Source organism: Erinaceus europaeus, chromosome 7 (genome assembly GCF_950295315.1).
Source record: "Erinaceus europaeus chromosome 7, mEriEur2.1, whole genome shotgun sequence".
Taxonomy (NCBI): domain Eukaryota; kingdom Metazoa; phylum Chordata; class Mammalia; order Eulipotyphla; family Erinaceidae; genus Erinaceus; species Erinaceus europaeus.
In genome coordinates, this window is record NC_080168.1 from 16,125,962 (window position 1) to 16,152,000 (window position 26,039).

Here is a 26,039-nt window from a genome sequence, read left to right on the forward strand (position 1 = left end):
CTGCAGGGGGGTAGCTTCACAGGCAGTGAAGCAAGTCTGCAGGTGTCTTTCTCTCCCCCTCCTCTCTTGATTTCTCTCTATCCTATCCAACAACATCAATAGCAACAACAACAATCATGACAACAACAAGGTCTGTAACAAAAGAAAGAAGGGAGTGGGGAGGCAGAAGAGGGGGTGCTGAGATCCAGAGCTGAGAGGGAGACAGACTGGGGATTGGGAGGTAGACACATCCACTGCAGAGAAGTCATAAATGGGAGAGGACGGGCCAGGTGGTAGCACTCCTGGTTGAGCACATATGTTACAATGCACAAGGACATGGGTTCAAGCCCCTGGTCCACATCTTCAGAGGGAAAGCTTTGCAGTGTTGTAGGTGTCTTTCTGTCTCTCTCTCCCTATCACTCGCTTCTCTCTCAATTTCTGACTGTCTCTATCAAATAAATAAAGATAATAAATTTTTAGGGAGTCAGGCGGTAGTACAGCGGGTTAAGTGCAGGCACCAACTGGCGTAAGGATCCTGGTTTGAGGTTCCAACTCCCCACCTGCAGGAGAGTAGCTTCACAAGTGGTGAAGCAGGTCTGCAGGTGTCTTTCTCTTCCCCTCTCTGTCTTCCCCTCCTCTCTCCATTTCTCTCTGTCCTATCTAACAACGACAACATCAATAACAACAATAAAAACTACAACAATAAAACAACAAGGGCAACAAAAGGGAATAAATAAATAAATATTTTTTAAAAGATAATACATTTTTGTTTTAAAAAATGAGAGAGGGAGTCAGGCAGTAGCTCAGCGGGTTAAGCACAGGTGGTGCAAAGCGCAAGGACCTGCGTAAGAATCCCGGTTCGAGCCCCCGGCTCCCTACCTGCAGGGGAGTAGCTTCACAAGCGGTGAAGCAGGTCTGCAGGTGTCTATCTTTTTCTCCCCCCTCTGTCTTCCTTTCCTCTCTCCATTTCTCTCTGTCCTATCCAACAACGACGACATCAATAACAACAATAATAACTACAACAATAAAAAAGCAAGGGCAACAAAAAGGTATAAATAAATATAAAAAAACTTTTAAAAAGTGAGAGGAGAAAGATAGAGCGGGATAGCGACAGAGGGGAAGAGAGAAGAGGGTCAGAAAGTTCCCCCATCCCACCCCGTTGTCGAGCCTGTGACCCCCACCCCATGCTGCGATGGAGGGAAGTCAAGCACAGTGACCAGGAAGATCCCCTCTATAATAGGGAAAGCTGCCAGTCCCATTCCCCTCGCCCAGGTGCCCCCCAAGCCCCACCGCTCTTACCTGTACAGCCTGTGGGTCTGACGGGTCCACAGCCACAGCCAGCCGGGCCTGGGTGTCAATGATGAGGTAGCTGTAGTTGTCGGAGAGGACAGGGATGGGAAGCACCTTGACTCCTGGGGGGGGGAGGCGCAGAGAGGTGCTGTGGGCGGGGCCAGATTGAGTGGGGGCGGGGCCGGGGTATGGGCGGGGCCTGGAGACGTGGGTGGGGCTGGCCTGGCTAGCAGGGCGCACTCACCGTTGAAGAGGCGGGGCTGCGTTCTGGAGTGGCCTTTGGGGTAGCGGTTCCGAGCCCTGCGCAGCTGCTGGCGGTAGAAGAGGTACCCCAGCCAGGTGCGGGTGTACAGGCTGTACCTGCGGGCGGCGGCTTGTGCTTAGCCCGATTCTAGCACCCCAGGCCCCGCGCCAGCCCCCCACCCCCCAACATCCCCGCTCCAACCCAGCCAGCCCTCACTGAGCGCCTGCAGAAGGCCCAGCTCTCTAACGCAGGTCGGGTGGAGAACCAGGTGGAATACCGCCCGGGGTGACGCAGACTGAGGAATTCACAGAAGGTGGGGACTGAGCCTCCAGTGCAGCGACCTGTCCCCCTCAGGGCAGTAAGGAAGCTGACACAGGAGAGAGAATATTTCCGGAGGCACCTGAACTCTGTGCCTGCAACTCTGCAGGGACTCAGCAGGTGTATGCCGAGGCCTGGGAATTCCCCCCTTTATTTTTTTTCTTCACGGCTCTGAACTGACATTTTCAGATAGAGAGACAGGTAGAGACAAAGTCACAGACAGAAAGCGTGAAAGGGACCACCGCACCGAAACTTCCATGTGTACACATGGCAAAGCACTATCCATGTGAGCTATTTTGCCAGCCTGGGATCTGCATTTCTAACAAGCTCGGGGAGGATCATGCTGCTGATTCAGGGATGCCAGACATCTGGGGGAACCCAGAAATTTCTGTTCAGTTCCTTGGTGGAGGCAGCAGGGAAAGGTAGCCATGAAGGGGGAGAGCACACTTCCTCCTCCTCCTCCATCTCCCCTTCCTCTGCCTCCTCCCCCCCCCCCCCAGGCAGCACAGGGGCCAGAGGGGACAAGCACAAGGCAGTGTCCTGCAGGGACAGAATGCCACCCACAGGACCAGCTCTGCAGATGTGACACCCGTGTGGTCACTTGGTCCCACCCTTGGCTCAGCCCCTTGCTGTCGTCAGCTAGAAACGCTAGACACATTTGCCTTTAAACCTGTCCCCTAAGTGTGGTCTCACGGGACACTGACAACACCATGTGTGTTTCTTCCCCTCCTGGCTGCCCTTATACCACAGCAACAATGCCCAGGAATGCCAAATCCCCATGGGGACCTACTGACGCCCCCTGGAAGGTTCAGCAGCTGTGAGGGCAGGAAGGCTGTGCCAACCTCAAGTTTCACTTCCAGCAGAACCTGGTAGGCCCAGCCACATAGCCTCTGCTGGCACCTTCAGTGGCAATCCCTATACCCAGAAGGGAGGCACTGCCACCCAGACATGGAGCAGCTGTGGCCCACTCTGCCCACAGCGCTACCTATGTGTGGGCACTCAGGACTCAGGGAAGGAGCCAGGCAATGGTGCAGGGGCTGAGGACACAGTTACTATGTGGTTTAATACCACATAGTAACACATTTAAGACCTGGGTTTAATACCTGGATCCCCACCTGCAGTGGGGAAGAGCAGTGAAGCAGTGCTGCAGGTGTCTCTCTTTTTCTCTCTCTCTCTCTTAAGATTTTATTTATTGATTGATAAGAAAGATAGAAGATAACAAGGGCAACAAAAGGGAATAAATATTTTTAAAAAATTTTTAAATAAAAAAAAAAGATAGAAGAGAGAGAGAGAGAAAGAACCATACATCATTTTGGTACATGTACTGCCGGCGATTGAACTCAAGACCTCATGCTTGAGAGTCCAGTGCTTTACCCATTGCGCTACCTCCTGAACCACTCTCTTTCCCTCTCTATCGCCTTCTCCCTTACCAATTTCCCTCTGTCCAAGAAAAAACTAAAAAAAATAAATAAATAAACTACGTGGTTTGGGAGGTGGTGCAGTGGATAAAGCATCGGACTCTCAAGCATGAGGTCCTGAGTTCAATCCCCGGCAGCACATGTACCAGAGTGATGTCTGGCTCTTTCTTTCTCCTCCTATGTTTTTCATTAATAAATAAATAAAATCTTTAAAAAAATAAACTGAAAGATATGACTCGGGAATTGAAAGCAGGTGTGTATTCAGCACTGGGGGAGGAGAGCAGGAGACACGCTTTCAATGCAGGCCTGAATCTGCCTCCCAGGCCCAGCAAAGGCACCCGTGTTCTTGGAAAAACAAATGACAGCACAGCTTACTGCCTCCTTTCTAACTCCCTGGTGATTCACCTTCATGTTGCAAAGGATGCCAAGGAAAGGAAAGGAAGGCAGCTGAGGAGACAGCCCAGCAGGCAGAGCACAGTACTTCCATGCCCAAAGTTCCAGGTTTGATCCCTGGCACCGCATATGTTGAGTTGGTGCTCTAGTCCTTCTGATCTCTCTCCCTCTTCACCTCAAAAAATTTTTTTGAACATTTATTTTGAATAGAAACAGAGAAATTGAGATTAGGAGGAGATAGAGAGAGAGAGAGAAAAAAAGACACCTGCAGCCCTTGTTTCATCACTTGTGAAGCTTCCCCACTTCACGTGGGAACCAGGGGTTTGAACCCAGATCCTTGCAAACTGTAATGTGTACACTCAATCTCAGGTGCCATTGCCTGGTCCCTAAAAAAATACATATTTTAAAAAGACACAGGATGGTCAGGGAGAAAGCACAGTGGTTTACACAAAAGAATTCCTTTTTAAGACTTTTTATTTATTTAATTGAAAAAGGCGGAGGGGCCAGGTGGTGCACCAAGTTAAGTGAACATAATACGAAGCACAAGGATCCACCCAAGGATCCTGGTTCAAGCCCCCGGATTCCTACCGGCGCGGTGTGTGTGTCACTTCACACGCAGTGAAACAGGACTACAGGTGTCTCGCCTTCTCTCTCCCTATCCAATAAAATGGAAAAAAATGGCTGCCAGGAGCAGCAGATTCATAGTGCCAGTGCCCTGGAAGCGTGCGCATACACACACACACACACACACACACACACACACACACACACACACCAGACACAGAACAAAATCAAGAGGGAAGGGGAAGACAGAGATAGAGGTAGACAGACATATATAGAAATACAACACTGCTTCACCATTTGCAAAGCTCTCCCCTTGCAGGTGGGGACTGGGGGCTTGAACCTGGCTCCTCAAGCATGGTAACACATGTGCTCCACCAGATACACCACTACCTGTCAACAGACTCTCTTGCCTGAGACTTGGAGGTCTCAGGTTCAATCCCCAGCACGACCCTAAGTACAACTGATGGCATGAAAGGACATGAAAGAGCTTTCAGATCCAGTAGCCAGTGAAGGCTCTTGGGAGTGAAGCAAGGGTGCAGGCTGGGCGAGAGAGCACTTAGAAGAGAGGGGCAGGCTGTGTGAGCGACTTGGACAAGGACAGGCAGGGAAGGGGGTGTGAGCCATTGTAACCACAGAGCTGCCTCTGCACAAGGAAAGACCCAACAACCCCCAAGCCCTGGATCAGATTCTACTGTGAATGACAGCGACATGTGAACAGTCTGGGGAGTGGTTACTGGTTTGTACTGAAGTTGATTTCTTGGTTTCCATAACCACAGTGAGCTTTAGAAAAGACACTAATATTCATGGGGCCCTAGGGTAGGGTGGGGAGATAGGCAAGAGCTCTGTGTAGTGTTTCTGCTATTCTGGAATGATTTCAGCATGAAAAGAGAGTAAACAGCCCCAAAAATAAACAGAAAGAGAAAGAAAACATCTCTTCAATCAATGGTGCTGGGAAAACCCACCAACCACATGCAAAAGAAGGAAACTAGAGTACTTCCTTAACCACATACAAGCATTACTTTCAAATGAGTTAGAGACTTGAAATGTTAACCTGAAACCATAAAAGACATGAAGAGGGAGTCGGGCGGCAGGTTAAGCACACGTGGCGCTTGGACCGGCCTAAGGATCCCGGTTTGAGCCCCCGGCTCCCCACCTGCAGAGGAGTCACTTCACAGGCGGTGAAGCAGGTCTGCAGGTGTCTGTCTTTCTCCCCTCCTCTCTCCGTTTCTCTCTGTCCTATCTAACAATGATGACATCAACAACAACAACAATAATAACTACAACAATAAAAAACAAGGGCAACAAAAGGGAAAATAAATAAATATATAAAAATAAAATAATAATAAAGACATGAAGAAAGGGCCTGTGAAGTAGATCACTTGGGTAGTGTACTGCTTTTGCCATGTTCAAGCCCTGGCCCCCACCGCACTACAGGAAGCTTTGATGCTGTGGTCTCTCATCTGTCTATCGCTACCTCTGCCTCTCTCCAACTGTCAAACACACATGCACATGCACATACACGTGCGCCCGCAGACAGACTGTAAGCTCTTTAACATTCCTTTGTGAGCCTGTTCAAATAGCCAGGGAAACAACAGGAAGATATACAAATGGGACTGAAGCCAACTGAAAGGCTCCTGCACATTGAAAGAAACTACCATCAAAATAACAAGCAGGGGGATCAGGTGGTGGCACACCTGGTTGAGCGCACATGATACAATGTGCAAGGACCCAGGTTCAAGCCCCCAGCCCCCACCTTCAGGGGGAAAGGTTTGTGAGTGGTGAAGCAGGGTTGCAGGTGTCTGTCTCTCTTCCTCTCTATCTTCCCCACCCCTCTCAATTTCTGACTGTCTCTATCCAATAAATAAATAGATAAAATAAAATATATAAAAAATAAATAAATAACAAGCAGGGCTGGTGAAATAGCTCACTTGGAGAGTACGCTGCTTTAGTGTGCGTGTGTTCCAGATTTGAGTCCAGCCCTCCCCAGCCCCTACTCCTTCAGTTCTGTGGTCTCTTTCACTCTCTCTTCCTGTCTCTGTCTATGAACAAACAAACAAACAAACAAACAGTAAGGAAAGAAGATGCAAATCAAACATCCAACAAGGTGTTAATATCCAAAAAATATAAAGAATGTATACAACTGAAAAAAAGGGAGGGCACCGCCTGCTTGGGATGGAACCTCCTTCAATGGACAGAGAATCTGTATGGACACTTCTGCACAAAGAAGACATACAGGTTCCAACTCTGACACCATCTCCTCAGCAGTAACCTGGGTCCACCTGCATATCAGATGACAGGCGCAGGCAAAAACTAGTAAAGCCATGGGCCCCCTGGAATAGACCTAGAATAGACCTACTAGCTTTTTCCAAATTGGAGACCCCAAATCTCCATCTGCTGTATTCTTTAGGTTCATGATTAGTTAACAATTTGTTGTGCTTTATATCTCAACTCTTTTTCAGCCACCAGGTTCCAGATGATACCATGATGCCAACCTGACTTCCTTGGGCAGAGGACCCCACCATGTGTCTTGGAGCCCTGCCCCACTAGGGGAAGAGAGAGACAGGCTGGGAGTATGGACTGACCTGCCAACACCCATGTACAGAGGAAATGCAATTACAGAAGCCAGACTTTCCACCTTCTGTACCCCGCAATGATCCTGGGTCCATACTTCCAAAGGGATAAAGAATAGGGAATCTATCAAGGGAGGGGATTGGATATGGAGCTCTGGGGGTGGGCAATGTGTAGAAATGTACCCCTCTTATCCTATGGTCTTGTCAATATTTCCATTTTATAAATAAAAAATAAATAAGTAAAGACATACAAGTGGCCAACCGATACATGGAAAGTTGTTTTCGTCACCTACCAGAGCTGAGCTATGTTCTTCTCTTTGTCTCTCTGTTGCTAGCTCAGTCGGTAGAGCATGAGACTCTTAATCTCAGGGTCGTGGGTTCGAGCCCCATGTTGGGTGCCAGATGTTGTTGAGGTGGTCTGGTGTCGGGTTGCACCGCGGAGAAGAGAGGGGGGGGGGGGGGGGAGCCAGACCTCAGAGAGGGAGAGCCGAGAGACCAGACCCAGAGGGGAGGGGTGAGGGGGCTTTTTATTGGGCGACAACCAGGGGTGACGTGTAGGCCAGGATTGGTTGAAAGGGGGCACTCTAGGATTTAGCAAGGCATAAAAAAACCTGGGGGCGGAGCCAGGATTGGTTAAAAGGGGGCACTCTAGGATTTAGCGGGGCATAGAAAAACCTGGGGGCGGAGACTGCATCAGAATAAGTCCTCAGCAACATCTCTCTGTCTCTCTCACTCCTTTCTCAAAACAAATAAACAAATACAGTGCTGGGATGAGGGAGAAAGCAGGGCAGGGAGGAGGATTTTCTGAAAACAAGAAGCCTCCTCAAAGAAGAGAGGCCACAGGCTCTTTTAGGGGGCAGGAAACGGGGTGGGGTGGGTTGTTAGGAGCCTGCAGGCATGGCAGGAGGGATGCATTGGATCGACCTTCTCGTGGTGCATCCCTGTGAGTCCCCATTCATTGGGGGGAACTGACGATCCTTCCTAGCCGACTGAATCCACATGGATCCCAATCACTTTCAAAGCCAGCAACAAGCAGCTCCTGACAGCTTTCAACCTGATGCTGTTGACTGGCTACGGAAGAAGGGCAAACACTAGAAGAAGAAGGCATGGCAGGAGGGGCTCAGTGCTGAGGTTCTGGGGTTGGAGCAACTGTCAGAGGGCTGTGACGTACGTAGAGGGGACTTGCCCTATAAGAGCTTGCTCAGCCGCTGTGTGGCAGTGGGGTGGTAAGTAGCAGAGGGGGATCCCCAGCCAGGGAGTCATAAGGCCTGGCTAGTAGGGCCTCTGGGGTTTGTGGCTGTGGGGAAAGGCTTGTGGTGTGGGGCCTGGGCAACAAGGAGAAGGCAGGTAGACCTGGGTCTTGCAGAAAGAGGCCTCAGCCTGCCAAGCTGCCCTGCCAGTGACTTCTGGAGGACCAGGGATCCTTCAGTGGGTCTCAAGCTCCAGGCTCAGAGTCTCAGGTGCTGGGGTCCCAAACACTGCCTCTCAGCTCCTCCCCTGCTGCTATTATCTTTATCTGTTGGATAGAGATAGCTAGAAATTGAGAGGAAGGAAGTGATAGGGAGAGAGACAGAGTGATACCTGCAGCACTGCTTCACCACTTGTAAAGTTTTTCCCTAGTAGGTGGGGACCTGGGTTCAAGCCCTAGGGACAGTGGGAAAAAAAAAAAATTACACAACCAGGAAATGACCAAGAGCAGCAGGTCTCAGCAAGCACAGAGATCAAATACACACAGTCTAGCTAACAGACATATTACACAGGAAACAGACCATCTGGCCATAGGAGTTAAACACCGTAAAGCAGAGGCTCAGAATCAGGGCAATGGCTAGACCACCAGGCAAGGTCCTGAGTTCTCTTTCTGACATTGCATGTGTCAGCGTGATGCTCTGGCTCTCTCCCTTCTTTCCTCCCTCTATCACAAATACACACATCTTCAATAAGTAAACAGTTGCATCTTTAGGCATGCCAAAACAGCAGCTTGGGTGGTGGTGCAGTGGATAAAACATTGGACTTGCAGACATGAGGTCCTGAGTGTGATCCCCAGCATCACATGTGCCAGAGTGATGCTCTGGTTCTATCTCTTCATTCTCCACTCCTCACAAATATATAAGTATCTTACTGTTTTCTATTTCATTTATTTATTGTACCTCCAGAGTTGTCTCTGGAGCTCAGTGAATCCACTGCTCCAGGAATCCACTGCTCCTGGAGGCCATTTTTCCCATTTTGTTGCCCTTGTTGTTGTTACTGCTATTGTTGTTAGAACAGAGAAATGGAGAGAGGAGGGGAATACAGAGAGGACGAGAGAAAGAGACACCTACAGACCTGCTTCACTACTTGTGAAGTGACCTCCCTGTAGGCAGGGAGCTAGGTGCTTGAACTAGGATCCTTACGCTGGTCCTTGCGCTTCGCATCATGTGCGCTTAACGTGGTGCACTACCGCCTGGCCCCTTCTATTTTATTTATTTATTTTTAAGTGGTTTTTTTAGATTTTTATTATTTATTTATTTATGAGAAACATAGGAGGAGAGAGAAAGAGCCGGACATCACTCTGGTACATGTGCTGCCGGGGACTGAACTCAGGACCTCATGCTTGAGAGTCTGCTGTTTGATCTACTGCACCACCTCCCAGACCACAATTTTATTTATTTTTTAACATGAGAGATACAGAGAGAAAGACAGAGAACAGAGTACCACTCAGTTCTCGCTGGTGGTTGTACCGAGGACGGAACTTGGTAGCTCAGATTCTCAGGCAGCAAAGTCTTTTGCAGAACCAAAATAATAACCCAACCCAATACATTTCTTCTCAAATGCCACAACAGGGCCAACAGAGATCACATGCAGTGTGTGGACACTTCAGCACATTCAATAACCCAGGTTCTGGGGGCTGGGTGGTAGTACTCTGGGTTAAGCACCCAGTATGAAGCACAAGCACCCGCATAAGGATCTGAGATCAAGCCCCTGGCTCCCCACTTGAAGGGGGCAATCATTTCACAATTGTGAAGCAGGGCTGCTGGTGTCTCTTTGTTTCTCTCTCCCTCTTTCTCTCCCTCTTTATTTCTCTCTGTCCTATCCAATAAAATGAGAAATGGCTGTCAGGAGCAGTGAATTTGTAGTGCCAGCACCAAACTCTAGTGATAACCCTGGAGGAAGGAAGAAAAAAAAAAGAGAAAAAGAACCCAGGTTCTGAGGCTGGGTGGTTGTGTACCTGGTAGAGTGCACACATTACAGTGTGCAAGTATACAGGTTCAAGCCCCCCATCCCTGGTTCCCTCCCGCAGTGGGAAACTTTATGAACAGTGAAGCAGGGCTGCAGGTGTCTTTCTCCCTATTTTTCCTTGCAATTTCTATCTCTATCCAAACCAAATAAACAAACAAAGAGAGCCTAGGCCCGAGCCTCCAGCACCCCCTGGGAAAGACAAAGGGGAAGTTTCACAAGCAATGTGGTGGTGTTGTGGTGTTTCTCCACTCTCTGTCTCTCTCTCTCTATCTCTGTATCTGTGATTGAAAGGGAAAACAAGTCACTGGGATGAGTGGCTTCACTCAGGCAGATGTTCTGGCTAAGCCTGGGCAACAGGAAAGGAAGAAAGGAAGAAAGAAAGAAAGAAAGAAAGAAAGAAAGAAAGAAAGAAAGAAAGAAGAAAGAAAGGAAGGAAGGAAGGAAAGGAAGAAAGAAAAAAGATAGAAAGAAAGAAAGGAAGAAAGAAAGAAAGAAAGGAGTCAGGCGGTAGCACAGCGGGTTAAGTGCACATGGCACAAAGCACATGGACCCGAGGAAGGATCCTGGTTCGAGCCCCCAGCTCCCCACCTGCAGGGGAGTCACTTCACAAGCTGTGAAGCAGGTCTGCAGGTGTCTGTCTTTCTCTGCCCCTCTCTGTCCTCCCTCCCTTTCTCGATTTCTCTCTGTCCTATCCAACAACAACGACAACAATAACAATAATGATAAACAACAAGGGCAACAAAAAGGGAAAAGATAGCCTCCAGGAGCAGTGGATTCGTAGTGTAGGTACTGAGCTACAGCAATAACCTTAGAGGTAAAAAAAAAAAAAAAGAAAAGAAAAGAAAAAAGAAAGAAAGAAAGGAGAGAGAGGAAGGAGGAAAGAGAGAAAGAGAGGAAGGAAGGAAGGAAGGAAGGAAGGAAGGAAGGAAGGAAGGAAGGAAGGAAGGAGAGAAGAGAGAGAGAAAGAGAGAGAGAAAGAGAAAGAGAAAGGAAGACAAGCCAAAGCACGCGGCACTTGTCTATACTATTTCAAGCAAGATACACTGAGAGGAGTCAAAGAACGAAGCAGAGAGCAGTCAGTCCTGGGGTGGGCAGGGTAAGGGTTACCTGTCCACTTTCCAGACAGCCTGCAACAACACATTAAATTTTCAGCCCACCCTGGGCTCTACCTGGCTCTGCTCCACTTATGGAGTCCCTCAGCTCTAAGGGGCAAAAAGCCAATGCCCCTGCCCATGAGGACCACCTGCCTCTCTGAGAAGGCAGCCTCCCCCCAATCTGTACCCCAGGGAGCAGGCAGACTCCAGCCTCCTCTGCAGCCCCCTCCCCCAGACCTTCCACTCCCCCTCTCCCCAGCACAGCCCAGGCCTCAGTGCACTAACACTGGCTGACTACCCTGGGCCCTGGGCCCCAGGCCAGGCTGCTGGTGTTGGGGTGAAAATCAATGTTTGTGGAGGGGGAGTGTCTGGCACCCAAGTGACAGCCACCTCTGCCCCAGCTCTCCCGGCCCCTCCTCCTGTCCACCTGTTTCCCAATCCCTCCCTCCCTGGCTGCGCCCACACTTTGAGAAGCAGGTCACCTAGACCCAGGGGCATGGGTGTGGCTGGCTGTGTCACTGTGGCACAAAGTCCCCACTTCCCAGGGGCCCAGGGTCTGAAACCAGGGTCTCTGGGGCAGGAAGGGAGTGCTGGGGAGGAGGGGAAGGGGAGCCCACAGTTCTGGCTCCGCCCACAGGGGCTGGAGTTGCACCCTGAAGTCTCTCTAGGCTGCCCTTTCACAACTGACCTTTGCCAGAACTTTCCTTATGCCCCTCCCACCCCTAGGCTAAGCACACTCTTTTTTCTTTGTAGAACCAGAGCCTCTCTCATGCTTGATTTCATCACTGCGAGTCGCTTTTTCACTCAGAGAAACAGAGAAGTAGAAAGAGGGAGAGACATCACAACACTGGCGTTTCCTTCACTGCCTAGCCTCTCCCATGCGGTACCAGGGCTCAAACCTGGGCTGTAAGCATGCTATCTCTCTGGCTCCAAGTGCGTACTTTCAACTGCTAAAACCTTCCCCAGACCCAAAGTGAGGGAGGCAGATGAGACACGGGGAGATGGACTATTTGGGGACATACATAACTCCTTCTAGAGACTTTGCCCAGGGAAATGAAACAAGGGGAGCACAGCGGTCAAGACACAGCTCAGGATCTGGCCCCTGTGACCTCCTAGAACAACAGTTTCTAGTCTCTGAGAGCCTGGGTAGCAGCCCTTTCAAGAATGAGGTCCTGAGTCCAATCCTTAGCTCTGAATGTGCCAGAGTGAAGCTCTGGGTCTCTCTCTCTCTCCTTTTCTCCCTCATAAGCAAATAAACAAACAAACCAATAAATAAATCATAATAAAACAAAAAAGACAGGGGATCAGGTGATGGGACACCCTGTAAAGTGCACACACTTCAAAGTGCAAGGATCTCCCTCTCACTTTTTTTAAGCTTTTAATGTATTTATTAATCTTTATTATTGGATAGAGACAGAAATTGAGAGGGGAGGGGAGATAGAGAGGGAGACAGACAGAGAGACACCTGCAGCCCTGCTTCACCACTCATGAAGCTTTCCCCCTGCTGGTGGGGACCTGGGGCTTGAACCTGGACCCGTGTGCACTGTAATATGTGCCCTTAATCAGTTGTGCCACCACCTAGTCTCTCTCTATCTATCTCCCCCACCCCAAATTTCTTTCTGTCCTATCAAATAAAAACATCAAAATTAAAAGAACAAAAGAAAGAAAGGAAATAAGGGAGAGAGAGAAGGAGAGGAAGAAAGAAAGAAAGAAAGAAAGAAAGAAAGAAAGAAAGAAAGAAAGAAAGAAAGGGGATCGGCAGTAGCACAGCGGGTTAAGCGCACATGGTGCAAAGTGCAAGGACGGGTGTCAGGATCCCGGCTGGAGCCCCAGCTCCCCACCTGCAGTGGAGTCCCTTCACAGGCAGTGAAGCAGGTCTGCAGGTGTTTATCTTTGTCTCCCCCTCTGTCTCCCTTCCTCTCTCCATTTCTCTCTGTCCTATCCAACAACGATGACATCATCAACAATAACTTGTTAACAATAATAAAAAGCAACAAAGGCAACAAAAGGGAAAATAAATAATAATAAAAAGAAAGAAAAGAGGAAGGGAGGAAAGAGGGAAACTGCAAATCTTCAAAGAAGTCAGCCTGAAGCCACCTTTCTGGAGTTTTCTGGACCACCCATTCACGTGAGCAGAAAGTCAGAGCCCAGCTGATCCCGTTGTGTAAAGAGGCCATGCTCCACACCTCCTGATTGTGAAGGAGCAGGGACAGCAACTTTGACACATGACCTCCATTAGCCATTGTGGATACACAAAGGACAGCTGAATCATGACACGCACACCAGGTCCGTGAGCCTGACCCCCAAGTTCCCAGAAGAGTCTTTTAACAGCAGATAGGAAAGTAAAACCAAATGCCCTGGGTCAGTTGTCTCAATGTGGGGTCACACTGCCTGAGGAGTAACACTGGCTCCTCAGCTGTCAGAGACCCCATCTCCAGACCACTGCTCTCAAAGCCACCTGAGCACTGTTCCCAGGTTCGAGCCCCACCCCCAGGACTCAAATCCTCAGTTTGATTCTTCAGTATTTGTTTTCTTTTTTTTTCCTTATTGAGGGGATTAATGTTTTACTGTCAACAATAAAATACAGTAGTTGGTACATGTGTAGCATTTCTCAGTTTTCTGCATAACACTATCTAACCCCCCACACAGGTCCTCCCTCCCCCACCTCAGAGTCCTTTACTTTGGTGCAATACACCAATGTTTAGTATTTATTTATTTGTTTATTTTTTTATTTTGGTTAGAAATGAAGAGAAATTGAGAGAAGAGCAGAAGATAGAGAGTGAGAGAGAGAAAAAAAAAGAGAGAAAGACCTGAAGCACTGCTTCACTGTTCATGAAGTTTTCCTTGGCAGGTGGGAACTGGGGGCTTGAACCTGGGTCCTTGTGCATCATAACATGTGTGCTCAACTAGGTGCACCACCTCTTGGCCCCAGTTTGATCCTTAAATGCTCCTCCTCTCTGTGGGAGCAAGTAGCTGTACCCACAAAGTTCACCTGACTCATGACAAGGAGCCTGATGTGGGGTTCCTGCAGCCTGATGTGGGGTTCCTGCAGCCTGATGTGGGGTTCCCAGGAACAATCAGAGGGTTGGGATCTAGGCCTTGGGGACCCTCCTGCAACAGAATGATCTAGGGGTGTCAGTTAAATAGAAAGACTCTGACCTTTTCCTAATCTGCAGCCCCCCATCCCCCCCACCCCATACCTCATCTCACTTTCCTAACTCCTGATTCAGCAGTTCTGGTGGCAGGAACCATTCCCCCCAACTCACCATATAGAAAAGACAGTTTCCTTATTGGTCCTCTGGGACCCTGAGGGGAGACAGAAAAACCACTGGGGGAGGGAGGGGATGTAGGCCTAAGGGTGTTGCTGCAGCTGCTGGAGGCGGGATTAGACCTGGGGGTGCCACCCCAGCCTCCCCCCCAACCCCCACTTTCTCCTGGCTGAACTAGAATGTGACTTCTTTGGCACCAGAGCCCCAGGGGAGGCCTCTGGGGACAGCTGGGGACACACAATGAAGTTCTTCCCTTCCCCCATCTAGGGAGCCCCAAGAGAGAGGCCTGAGGGCCTCAAGTGTCTACCCCGGTGAGCTCCAACTTCTGGTCAGCCTAGGAGGGGTGGGGAGCAGCGCTGGGGTGTCAGGAAAGACACAGAGATCTGGAAAGTCCCTACAGCATCTCTGTCAGGCTTCTTAAAGTACCCTACCACCACCTTGGTGGGAACTCAGACTGCCAGGATGCCCAGAAGCAGGCCACTGAGGCCACTGGTCAGGGGGTGCTGTGGGCAAGCCCTCACAGGCCCCCATGTTCTGCTTAGCTTATGCTCTGCTGACTGGGCTGCTTGTTTTTTCTTTTTTTAAACTGAACCCAAGAAACAGCTGTCTGAGGCCCACAGGTGGGAGTGTCACCGGAACAGAGTTTGACTATGGTCACTAGGGGCCCAGGGGCCTGCTGCCTGGCCCTGTGGGAACAGAGGGCCCCATTTTCCCTATAGTCTCTCAAAACTGAGGAGGACACTGACAAAGATAATGAGAGCGCTAAAAATGCCCCAGAGAGCAAGAGCTTCCCAAGCTGCCAGCCTGTCCCAGGAGGAGGGCCTTTCTCAGGCCCAAGAGAGGTGGCCCTACAGGAAGGGTCAAAACACAAGAAGTCAGGGCGGGGGTAGATAGCATAGTGGTTATGCAAAGAGACTATCATGCTTGAGACTCCAAAGTCCCAGGTTCAATCCCCCGCACCACCATAAGCCAGAGCTGAGTAGTGCCCTGGTGTTTCTCTCTGTGTCCATCTCTCTCAAAAATAAAATAAACTTAAAAACACACACACAAGAAGTCACAGACCAGACAGTGTCGCAGCAGATAAAGCATTGGGCTTCAAGGATAAGGTCCCCAGTTCCATCTCACACATAGCATGTGCCAGAGTGATGCTCTGCTACTCTCTCTCTCACTCTCTTCTCTCATAAATAAAAGAACCAGGCAGTGGTGCCCCTAGTTGAGTGTGGACATTACCAGGTTCAGGGACCTGGGTTCAAGCCTCTGGTCCCTACTTACAGAGGGGCGGAAGCATCATGAATGGTGAAGCACTGCTGCAGGTGTCTCTCTTTCTCCCTATTTCCTCCTACTCTCTCAATTTGTTTATATCAAAAATAATATTAATTAATTAACAGAAAAGTTTTGAGCTGAAGAAATAGCTTACTTGGGTAGCGCTTTGCCATGTGTGCAACCCAGACTCGAGCCTGACCCCACTGTACTGGAGGAAGCTTTGGTGCTGTAGTTTCTCTCTTTCTGCCATATATATATATATATATATGGAAATTGAGAGGGAAGGGGAGATAGGCAGAGAAAGAGAGACACCAGCAGCACTGCTTCCCAATTGTTCAGCCTCTCCCCTGCAGGTGGGGACCAGGGGCTTGAGCCTGGATCCTTAGGCACTGGAATGTGAGCATTCAACCAGATGTGCCACCACCAGTCCCACCACCCTCCCCCAGCTCTTTCTATCTGTTTCTCTCTAGCTGATGAAAGTCATCCCAGATGGGGACCCATCCCTGCATGTCCACAGACCTCCCAGCCTCTCCAACCAGCCTCAGTCACCTTTCCCAGAGATGGAAACATCCCCAGGGATTCTGAGGAAGATGGAGGCGCAGTTCTTGCTGACAGCCTTCCCACTGCACCCAACACAGTTGCTGCATCCACTGCCCTGCAGTGCTACCCCGGGCCCAGACTCATCCAAGCTCCTGCCCATAATCTACCTGCCCAGCCAAGGCCCCAGGCTGTTTCATTTGAAGGTTGGTCTGTGTCCTTGGCCTTCCTGCTCCCTCCCCTGTGCCCCAGGCCTCTGGATCTAGTGGTGCTCTGGTAAAGAAAGAGAGAGAGACTGACCATAGCACTACACCAAAAGCATCCCCCAGTGCTCTAAGGGAACGCACACATGACAGCAAGCACTTGCCAGCCCCAGGCTGCCTTTTCACTCAGAAAGACAGAAAGTGTAAGAGACACTATAGCACAGGAGCTTCCTCTAGGCTACTAGCACCTTCTATATGGTGCCAGGGCTTGAACCTAGGGCATACTGCATCCTAGTTGTTGAGCTATTTCTCCAGCTCAAGAAAGATTTCTTCTTCTTCTAGCGTTTGCCCTTCTTCCGTAGCCAGTCAACAGCGTCAGGTTGAGCCTGATGTAAAGTTTCGAGACCTCCTTTGAATCTGGAGAGGTGGCAGTCGTTGACTATGTGGGTCATTGTCTGTCTGTAGCCGCAGGGGCAGTTCGGGTCGTCTCTGGCTCCCCAGCGATGGAACATAGTGGTGCACCGGCCATGGCCTGTTCGATAGCGATTGAGGAGGGCCCAATCATAACGTGCTAGGTCAAAGCCGGGTTGACGCTTTCAGGGGTCTGTGATGAGGTGTTTGTTCTTTACCTCAGCTGACTGCCAACTCTGTTTCCAAGAGTCTGGAACAGAGAAGTTCAGTGTAGGCGTAGGGGACCAGATTGGGTGATGAGACGTCAAGCGTTGGACAGGGTGGGCGAAGATATCCACGTATATTGGCAGGTCCGGTCGAGCGTAGACGTGGGAAATGAACTTAGATGATGCCTCATCCCGACGAATATCTGGCGGGGCGATGTTGCTAAGAACTGGCAGCCATGGAACCGGGGTGGAACGCATGGTTCCAGAAATTATACTCATGGAGGAATATAATTTGGAATCGACCAAGTGGACATGGGGGCTACGGAACCATCCTGGGGCACAGTATTCTGCAGTGGAATAGCATAATGCCAGAGATGATGATCGTAGTGTGGAAGCGCTCGCGCCCCTTGAGGAGCTGGCCAGTCTTGCAATGATGTGATTCCTCGCGCCCGCCTTTGCTGCATCACCACACGGCACAGACGTCTCCCCTTTCCTTTCCTTTCCTTTCCTTTCCTTCCGTTCATCCCCTCACCTTACCTTTTACTTATTTATTTTTATTTTCTTGAATAGAGAGAGAAATTGAGAGGAAGAGAAAAAGAGAGATATCTGCAGCACTGCTTCACCACTCATGAAACTTCCCCCTGCAGGTAGAGACTGGAGGCTTGAATCCAGGTCTTAGTAACTGGTAGCATGTACATTCAACTACCACCTGGATTTCTTTGTCTGTTTGTTTGTATCTTTCTTTCTCCCTTTCTTTCATTTTAGATTTCTTTATTTACTAACACAAGGAGGAGAGTGAACGAGAGTTCTGGCACATGTAATACAAAGACATGAAGCTGGGATTTCATGTTTTGAAGGCCAGTGCTCTAGCCACTGTGCTACCTCCTGGAACTCTCTCTCTTTTTTAGAGGTTTATTTATTTATCTTATCTATTTTTTTAAATTTAGATAGGACAGAGAGAAATCGAGAGAGGAGGGAAGACAGAGGTGGGGAAGAGAAAGACACCTGTAAACCCGCTTCACCACTTGTGAAATGACTCCCCCCTGCTGGAGCCTGGGGACTTGAACCAGGATCCTTATGCTGGTCCTTGCTCTTCAAGCCATGTGTGCTTAACCCACTGCACTACTGCCCAGCTCCACTCCACTCCTTTCTTCTCCCCTCCCCTCCCCTCCCCTCCCCTCCGCTTCTCTCTCTTTCTCCCTTTCTCTCCCCCCTCCCTCTCCCTCTCTCCCCTCCCCCCCCCCCTCTCTCTCTCTCTCTTTCTCGGCAGTGGCATACCTGGTTGAGCGCACATGTTACCACATGCAAGGACCTAGGTTTGAGCTACTCCTCCGCACCTGCAGAGAGGAAGCTTCATGAGCGGTGAAACAGACCTGTAGGTGTTTCTCTTTCTAGCTCCCTCCCTATCTCCCCTTCTCTCTCAATTTTTTCTCTGTTCTATCAAAAAGAGAAAAAGAAAGAAAATTTTAAAAAGGTAAAAATGGCCACCGGATGTGGTGAATTGTAATGCCAGCACCAGCCACAATGATAACCCTGGTGGCAAAATAAACAAAAGCAAAATCTTTATTAAAAAATGCCAAAGAGTGGTCCGGGAGGTGGCGCAGTGATAAGGCTTTGGACTCTCAAGCATGAGGTCCTGAGTTCGATCCCCAGCAGCATATGTGCCAGAGTAATGTCTGGTTCTTTCTCTCTCTTCTATCACTTCTCATGAATAAATAAATAAAATCTTTTTAAAAAAATGCCAAAGTGACGTGATAGGCACAGCTGGACTCAAAAGCATAATGTCCTAAGTTCAATTCTTGGCACTGCATATGCCAAAGTGAGGCTTTGCTGTCTCTTTCTTTCTGCCACTCTATCAACCCTTACTACTTTAATAAACTATTTTCTGTCAGTATTCAAAGTGGCTCAGTGGGTAGAGTTGGAGTTGAAGGAATGAGACCCTGAGCTTGAGCACCACCATCAAATATGCCAGAGTGATGCCCTGGTTCTCTCGTATGTTAACAAAGTAAAGAAATAGCCATGTGCACAACCCAGCTTTGACCTGGGCCCTACCGCACTGAGTGAAGCTTCGGTGTCTTTCATTCTCTCTGCCTCTACAATAAATAAATAACTCTTTTTAAGTTGTGGAACAGCAGGTACTATGATTATTTTAAAAAGACTTTTAAAAAGTAATTTATTGGGAGTCTGGCGGTAACACAGCGGGTTAAGCACATGTGGCGCAAAGCACAAGGACTGGCGTAAGGATCCCGGTTCAAGCTCCAGCTCCCCACCTGCAGGGGAGTCACTTCACAGACAGTGAAGCAGGTCTGCAGGTGTCTTTCTTTCCCCCTCTCTGTCTTCCCCTCCTCTCTACATTTCTCTCTGTCCTATCTAACAACAATGACAATAATAACAACAATAACTACAATAACAATAAAAAACAAGGGCAACAAAAGGGAAAAATAAATAAATGAATATAAAAAAACATTTCTTTTTTAAAAAGTAACTTATTTTGTTTTGTTTTTAACTTTATTTTATTTGATAGGGCAGAGAGAAATTTGAAGATGGAGATAGTGAGAGAGACAGACAGAGAGACACTTGCAGACCTACTTCACCACTTGTGATGCTTTCTCCCTGCAAATGTACACTGGGGGGCTTGAACCCAGGTCCTTGCACACTGTAATGTGTGCACTTAACCAGGTGCACCACCACCCAGCCCCAGTAACTATGACTATTTAATAACATGAAAAACAGCTCCTCCTCTCCCAGCCATTGCCTGTTAATTCCATTGTCTGCTTTCTACAACTTTCTATTTGTGGTCCTCCTGGCCAAACTTTGAGGGTAGAGTGTATCCATGTGTTCTGCCCCTCCCCACGATGTCCCATCCCATCCTGTCCCCCTCCCTCCCCATCCTTCCTGGAGGCACCCCCACAGGACCACACCTGCCCATTCCCCCAGGCTGTTTCCTGCTAATATAACCCCCTCTCCTCCAGCAGCCAATAGTATCTCCACCCCTCACCCCCAAGGGACTGGACCGATTGTTTCCCAGACTGGTGAGAATCTGGAATTTGAATTCTAGGCACACCGCAGTTCTGCTCCACAAATTTGAAAAGTCGATTTCAAGACAAACTTGACATTCAGATACAGGAAAGCCCTCAAAGAATGCTGAGTTCCCAAGGCACTCTGAAAATTCCAAGTTTGAAGTTTGGGGACTTAGAAAACTCCAGGTCCCAAGTTGTTTTTCCTTTTTTTTTTTTTTTAATTTTATTTGATAGGGCAGAGAGAAATTGAGATGGGAGGGGGAGATAGAGAGGGAGACATCTACAGACCTGCTTCACCACTTGAGAGGCTGCACTCCTGCAGGTGGGGAGCCCCAGCTCCATCCGGGATCTTGGTGTAGATCCTTGCATTTCCTACTATGTGCGCTTAACCTGATGCGCCACTGCCTACCCACATCCTCAGAGCTCTGAGATCCTCAATATGAATTCCCAGGAATTCTAAAGATGGAAATTCTGACCTCAGGCCTTCTGAGTTTAGTTCCTTGTGGAAACTTCCATTTTCCACTTCCCTGTTGGACCCTGTGTAAGATTAGTTTGCTACCGGTTTTGAAAAGCTGGCAGTAGTAGATTTACAAACGCTTCCTTAAAATAGAGCTATAAAAGTGTAAGAAATGTGAGAAGAGAGAAAAATAAAGTTTGACTCCAAAATTAAAGATATTTAAATATGTGTAAATCTCCTGATTTGAATGCTATTTACAGAGCAGTGCTACAGACTCAGAGCATTCTTGTGAATGTGGCAAATGTCTGCAGCGTTAGAGATGAGAATTCCCAAAAGGCACTTACAGAAAATACACACACCCCTACACACACACACACACACACACACACACACACACACCATACTTCTTTGCTTTCTCTTCTTGAGGTCCTTTTCAGACTTCCTGTGAGTAGGGCCCTAGACCTGAAATTTGTGGGATATTTGGGGGTAGCCTGAGAAGTGGGGATGAGTTATACAATGCCTTCTTGGCAGCTCAGGAAATTCCCAGGCTCAGATCCTACCCCGACATTGGCCAGTGTCCAGGCTCTCAGAGTCCCCAACATCACTGCCCTTGAAGGGGGGGAGCGGTTTGAGGTTCTGCCCCAAGGGCAGGGGGGAGTCAGAATGGGCTCTAAGATGCCTTCTCCTCCAGGCTCCTGATCCCTGCCTTACAGAACAGGGGTGGCCAATCCCCCCCCTCCACCAGCCTGACCCATGATGGGGCAGAGAAGCAGTGGGAAGAGAAAAGTGAGGGCCAGGATGGGGATCCCACAGAAAGAAGTCACTAGAGATCAGTGACTTTGGATGCATGGAGTGAAAGGGGTCGTACTTGACAGCCTGGGACTTCCTTCATTGGATAGGGAGAGTGAAACAGGGACAGCTTGATTTACAGGCTGGGAGCCTGGCTTGGGACAGAAAGCCAGCATTGTGTGAGTGTGTGGGTGGGGGGGGAAGCTGGGTGAGGCTGAGAAGGACAGGGACACATGGAGGAGCTTGTGGTTTCATTTGGATGATCTGAACATTCCTTTTCACCTGCACCTGCCAATGGGGGTCCCATCCCAGCTTCTGCTCCCACCCGCCTCTCCCAGCTCCCGGGTCTTCAGTCCCTCGGCTGGCTCTTCTCCAGACTCCTGTCCCTGGCTATACTGACCTGCCCCCAAACCTCTTGGCCCTGTCCATTCCAAGTTAACAGCGCCCCAAGTCCTCTCCCTCAACACCCCTTCCCTTAAAAAAAAAAAAAATTAGCGCTTCTCCAGTTCAGATTTCGGATCCTCCTTCTCTGGCCACAGATTCCCCCCCACCCTCCCAGCCCAATACACACACACACACACCAAACATCCCAGACCTCCCCCAATGCCGCCTCTGGGTCCCCGTTCCAGGGCGCCCCCTTCCCGAGCCCCGCATCCCGCCCCGCACTAACCCGATTCGGAAGAGCAGTCGCTTGGTGCGCGCCATGAACAGGCCGCGGAGGGTCCGCCGCGCCCAGCGGCTACGGGGGCTCAAGAGCAGCAGGACTACGAGCAGCAGCAGCCCGCCGCCGGCCACCCACAGCCCAGGCGCAAGCCAACAGTGCCAGGCCATGCTGGGGGCAGGCGGCCACGGCCGGGGGGCGGGGCTGAGCGTTGCCAGGCGATCTCAAGGCCCCGCCCCCAAGCGGGACCCCGCGAACCTAAGCCCCTCCCCCTGCGCCCTGGTGCAGCGGCCCAGCAGCTGATCGCCAAGACCCCGCCCCCGGTCACCCCCCGGGGCTCAAGCTCCCAGAGTCTGCGGGCAGAGGTGGCCTGGCCCCGCCCCCGGCTTGGGCGGACTTAAAGCGGGGCTAGAGCGAGCTTCAGACCAGAGCTTGAAGTGTCCGCGGTGGACTGAGTCCCGGGGAGTGAGGGGTACCAGGCTCGCACCCTGATCCCCACATCACTTCTTCCCGCAGGAGACTCTGGGAAAAGCTCTGGGAACAAAGGACTCAAAAAGGCACACAGTCCTGGAGGTGACCTTAGAGCACAGAAGCAAACTAAATCAGCAAATACAGTCATGGATATGTAAACATATGTGCATCCCCTGTGTGTGCTTACAAACTATGGTACTGCTGGGACCTTGGGGGCTTCACTCACTAGAGCACACACATTACCATGCGTCAGGACCTAGGGCTCAAGCCTCAGATCCTCCCCTACAGTGGGGGAAGCTTCAGGAGAGGTGGAGCACTGTTGCAGGTGTCTTTCCGTCTCTCTCAGTCTCTCACCTATCAAAATAAACAAATACAAGGGCTGGGGAGACAGCGTAATGGTTCTGCAAAAGACTTCTTGCCTGAGGCTCCAAGGCCCCAAGGTCAATCCCCAGCACCACCATAGCCAGTGTTGAGCTTTGCTCTAGTCTCTCTCTCTCTCTTTCTCTTTGTATGGCTCAATTAAAATAAATTTAAGAGGACTGAGTCATGGCACAACTAGTTGAGCACACGTGTTATCATGTACAAGGACCCAGTTTCAAGACCCGGTCCCCACCTGCAGGGGGAAAGTTTCACAAGCAGTAAAGTAGTGCTGCAGGTGTCTCTTTCTTTCTTTCTTCTTCTTCTTTATCTTTTTATTTATTTATTTTTGGATAGATAGAGACAGAGAGAAATTGAGAGGGAAAGAGACAGACACCTGCAGCACTGCTTCATCAGCTGTGAAGCTTTCCCCCCCGCAGGTGGGGGCCAGGGGCTTGAGCCTGGCTTCTTACGCACTGTAATGTGTGTGCTTAACCAACGATGCCACTGCCTGGCCCCCTGCAGTTGTCTCTCTGGTTCTTTCTCCTTTATCTTCCCCTTCCCTCTCAATTTCTCTGTCTCGATCTAATAAATAAATAAAAATCAAATAACTTTTTAAATAATGTTCCTTTATAAATAAAGAAATATAATAATAACAATAAAAGTGTGTATTGGAAGCTAAGTAGAGTGTACACTTTATACCAAGCTGGAGGATCTGGGTTCAAACCCTCCACCACCACATGGGAGCATCATGACAAAATGAAGCTTCATGCATATGGGAGCAATGCTGTGGCATCTCTTCTCTGTCTCTCCTTCTCTGCCTCTCACCCTCTATATGGAGGAAAATAATAGTATTTTATAAAAATTGTTACTATATATTATAATGTATATTAGTATAATATATTAACAATAATAACTGCTGGGAAAACTGGAATCAGGCAGGCATGATGTCCTAAGCTAACCCCTGGTGGTAGCAAAACAGACAAAAAAAAGTGATGTGACCAAGGTTACACAGCATCGAGTGAAATAGATATCACAGCCCAGTGTGGTGTCCACATCACTGTCCCCAGACACCCTGGTGCCTTCCCCAGGATTCCTAAACTGTTGATGTCTGTGGAATAGACATAAAGTCGGGGGTGAAGACATGGACAAATCTAGGCTGAGCACCTTCTGGCTGTTGCCTGCCCAAGCCAGCACAGGAAGGGAGGGAGGCTGGGTGGAGTAAGAAATGAAGATTGTCTCATTTCATTCTATTTCTCTCTCTCTCTCTGTGTGTGTGTGTGTGTGTGTGTGTGTGTGTGTGTGTGTGTGTAAACACACATATATCAGAATAGAACACGAGTTATCTTCGTGTTTCATCTCTCCCCAGGGGCCTTCCAGGAAGTGAGCTCAATAAACTCACACAAAGAGATTTATCTCACAAGAAAAACTAGTCACCCCCTCCACCCATCATAAACTCAGAGACAGGGACCATTTCTATCAGTAGTAACAAAGAATGAGAAAACATGTATTTAAAATATCATTTTTCATTTTTTAAAATATTTTTTCTTTTTTTTTTTTTTTTTTGCCTCCAGAGTTATTGCTGGGGCTCAGTGCCTACACCATGAATCCACTGCTCCTAGAGGCTATTTTTTTCCCTTTTGTTGCCCTTTTTGTTTTTTATTGTTGTAGTTATTATTGTTGTTATTGATGATGTTGTTGTTGGATAGGACAGAGAGAAATGGAGAGAGGAGGGGAAAACAGAGGGGGAGAGAAAGATAGACACCTGCAGACCTGCTTCCCCACCTGTGAAGCGACTCCCCTTCAGATGGGAAGCTGGGAACTCAAACTGGGATCCTTACACCACCAATCCTTGCACTTTGCACCACCTGCTCTTAACCCACTGCACTACCGCCTGACTCCCAAAATATTGTTTTTCTATTGCTAAATGTCTGGATAAGAACTCCAAAAGAATCCAGCCAACAGAGAAATTGGGGGAGGGATTTTTTTTTTAGAAATTTTTTATTTATTTTTCCCTTTTGTTGTCCTTGTTGTTTTATTGTTGTTGTAGTTATTGTTGTTCATGTCATCATTGTGGGATAGGAAAGAGAAATGGAGAGAGGAGGGGAAGACAAAGATAGACACCCGCAGATCTGTTTCACCGCCTGTGAAGGGAGGCCCCTGCAGATGGGGAGCCGGGGGCTCGAACCGGGATCCTTATGCTTTGCTCCACGTACGCTTGACCTGGGGGAGGGATTTTATGTTAAGGAATAAATACTTATTGTTGCCTTAAGCCAACACGCACCAACATGGTGGACCCAGATTGGGGCTACACCTGATTTTGTGGAACCAAATAAATGTCTCACTTCCCACCTTTCTTAAAGTTTCCTGAGTCCATATTTGGGGTAAACGGGTTAATTTATTTTAATAGTGGAAAGTAGCTGAGGTGATGCACTGGTTTCCTTCCTTAAAGATCTGTTTATTGGGAGTTGGACGGTAGCGCAGCAGGTTAAGTGCACGCGGCGCAAAGCGCAAGGACCAGCGTAAGGATCCCAGTTCGAGTCCCTGGCTCCTCACCTGCAGGGGAGTCCCTTCACAAGCAGTGAAGCAGATCTGCAGGTGTCTATCTTTCTCTCCCCCTCTCTGTCCTCCCCTTCTCTCTCCATTTCTCTTTGTCCTATTCAACAACAGTGACATCAATAATAACTACAACAATAAAACAAAAAGGACAGCAAAAGGGAATAAATAAATAAATATTTTTTTAAAAGATCTGTTTATTAGGGTGGTCTGAGAGGTGGCTCAGTGATAAAGCTTTGGACTCTCAAGCTTGATGTCCCGAGTTCGCTCCCCGGCAGCACATGTGCCAGAGTGATGTCTGGTTCTTTCTTCTCCTATCTTTCTCATAAATAAAATCTTAAAAATAAATAAAATAGGGAGTGGGGCTGTAGCACAGGAGGTTAAGCGCAGGTGGCACAAAGCACAAGGACCGGCATGAGGATCCCGGTTCGAGCCCTGACTCCCCACTTGCAGGGGAGTCGCTTCACAGGTGGTGAAGCAGGTCTGCAGGTGTCTATCTTTCTCTCCTCCTCTCTGTCTTCCCCACCTCTCTCCATTTCTCTCTGTCCTATCCAACAACTACGACAACAATAATAACTACAACAATAAAACAACAAGGGCAACAAAAGGGAATAAATAAAATAAATATTTAAAAAAATAAGTAAATAAATAAAATAAAATAAGATTTGTTTATTAGGGCCAGGTGGTGGCGTACCTGGTTGAGTGTGCATGCTACAATGCACAAGAACCCAGATTCAAGGCCCCCAGCCCTCA

General features: G+C 48.9%; 1 protein-coding gene across 2 annotated transcripts in view; it reads right to left on the reverse strand.

Moving 5' to 3' along the window:
• The window catches only part of PNKD (PNKD metallo-beta-lactamase domain containing), a 96,977-nt gene that overhangs the window by 6,922 nt on the left and 64,016 nt on the right, over positions 1-26,039 (reverse strand). The window contains exons 1-3 of one of the 2 annotated variants that reach the window (XM_007519934.3): positions 21,912-22,205; positions 1,514-1,629; positions 1,279-1,391 (exon numbers count right to left, since the gene is read on the reverse strand). In XM_007519934.3, the coding sequence (XP_007519996.1) occupies positions 1,279-1,391; positions 1,514-1,629; positions 21,912-22,072 (390 nt within the window). In that variant the 5' untranslated portion in view covers positions 22,073-22,205. Of the gene's footprint in view, positions 1-1,278; positions 1,392-1,513; positions 1,630-21,911; positions 22,206-26,039 lie in introns of those variants that run through there. The other variant, XM_007519927.3, reaches the window with a different exon arrangement.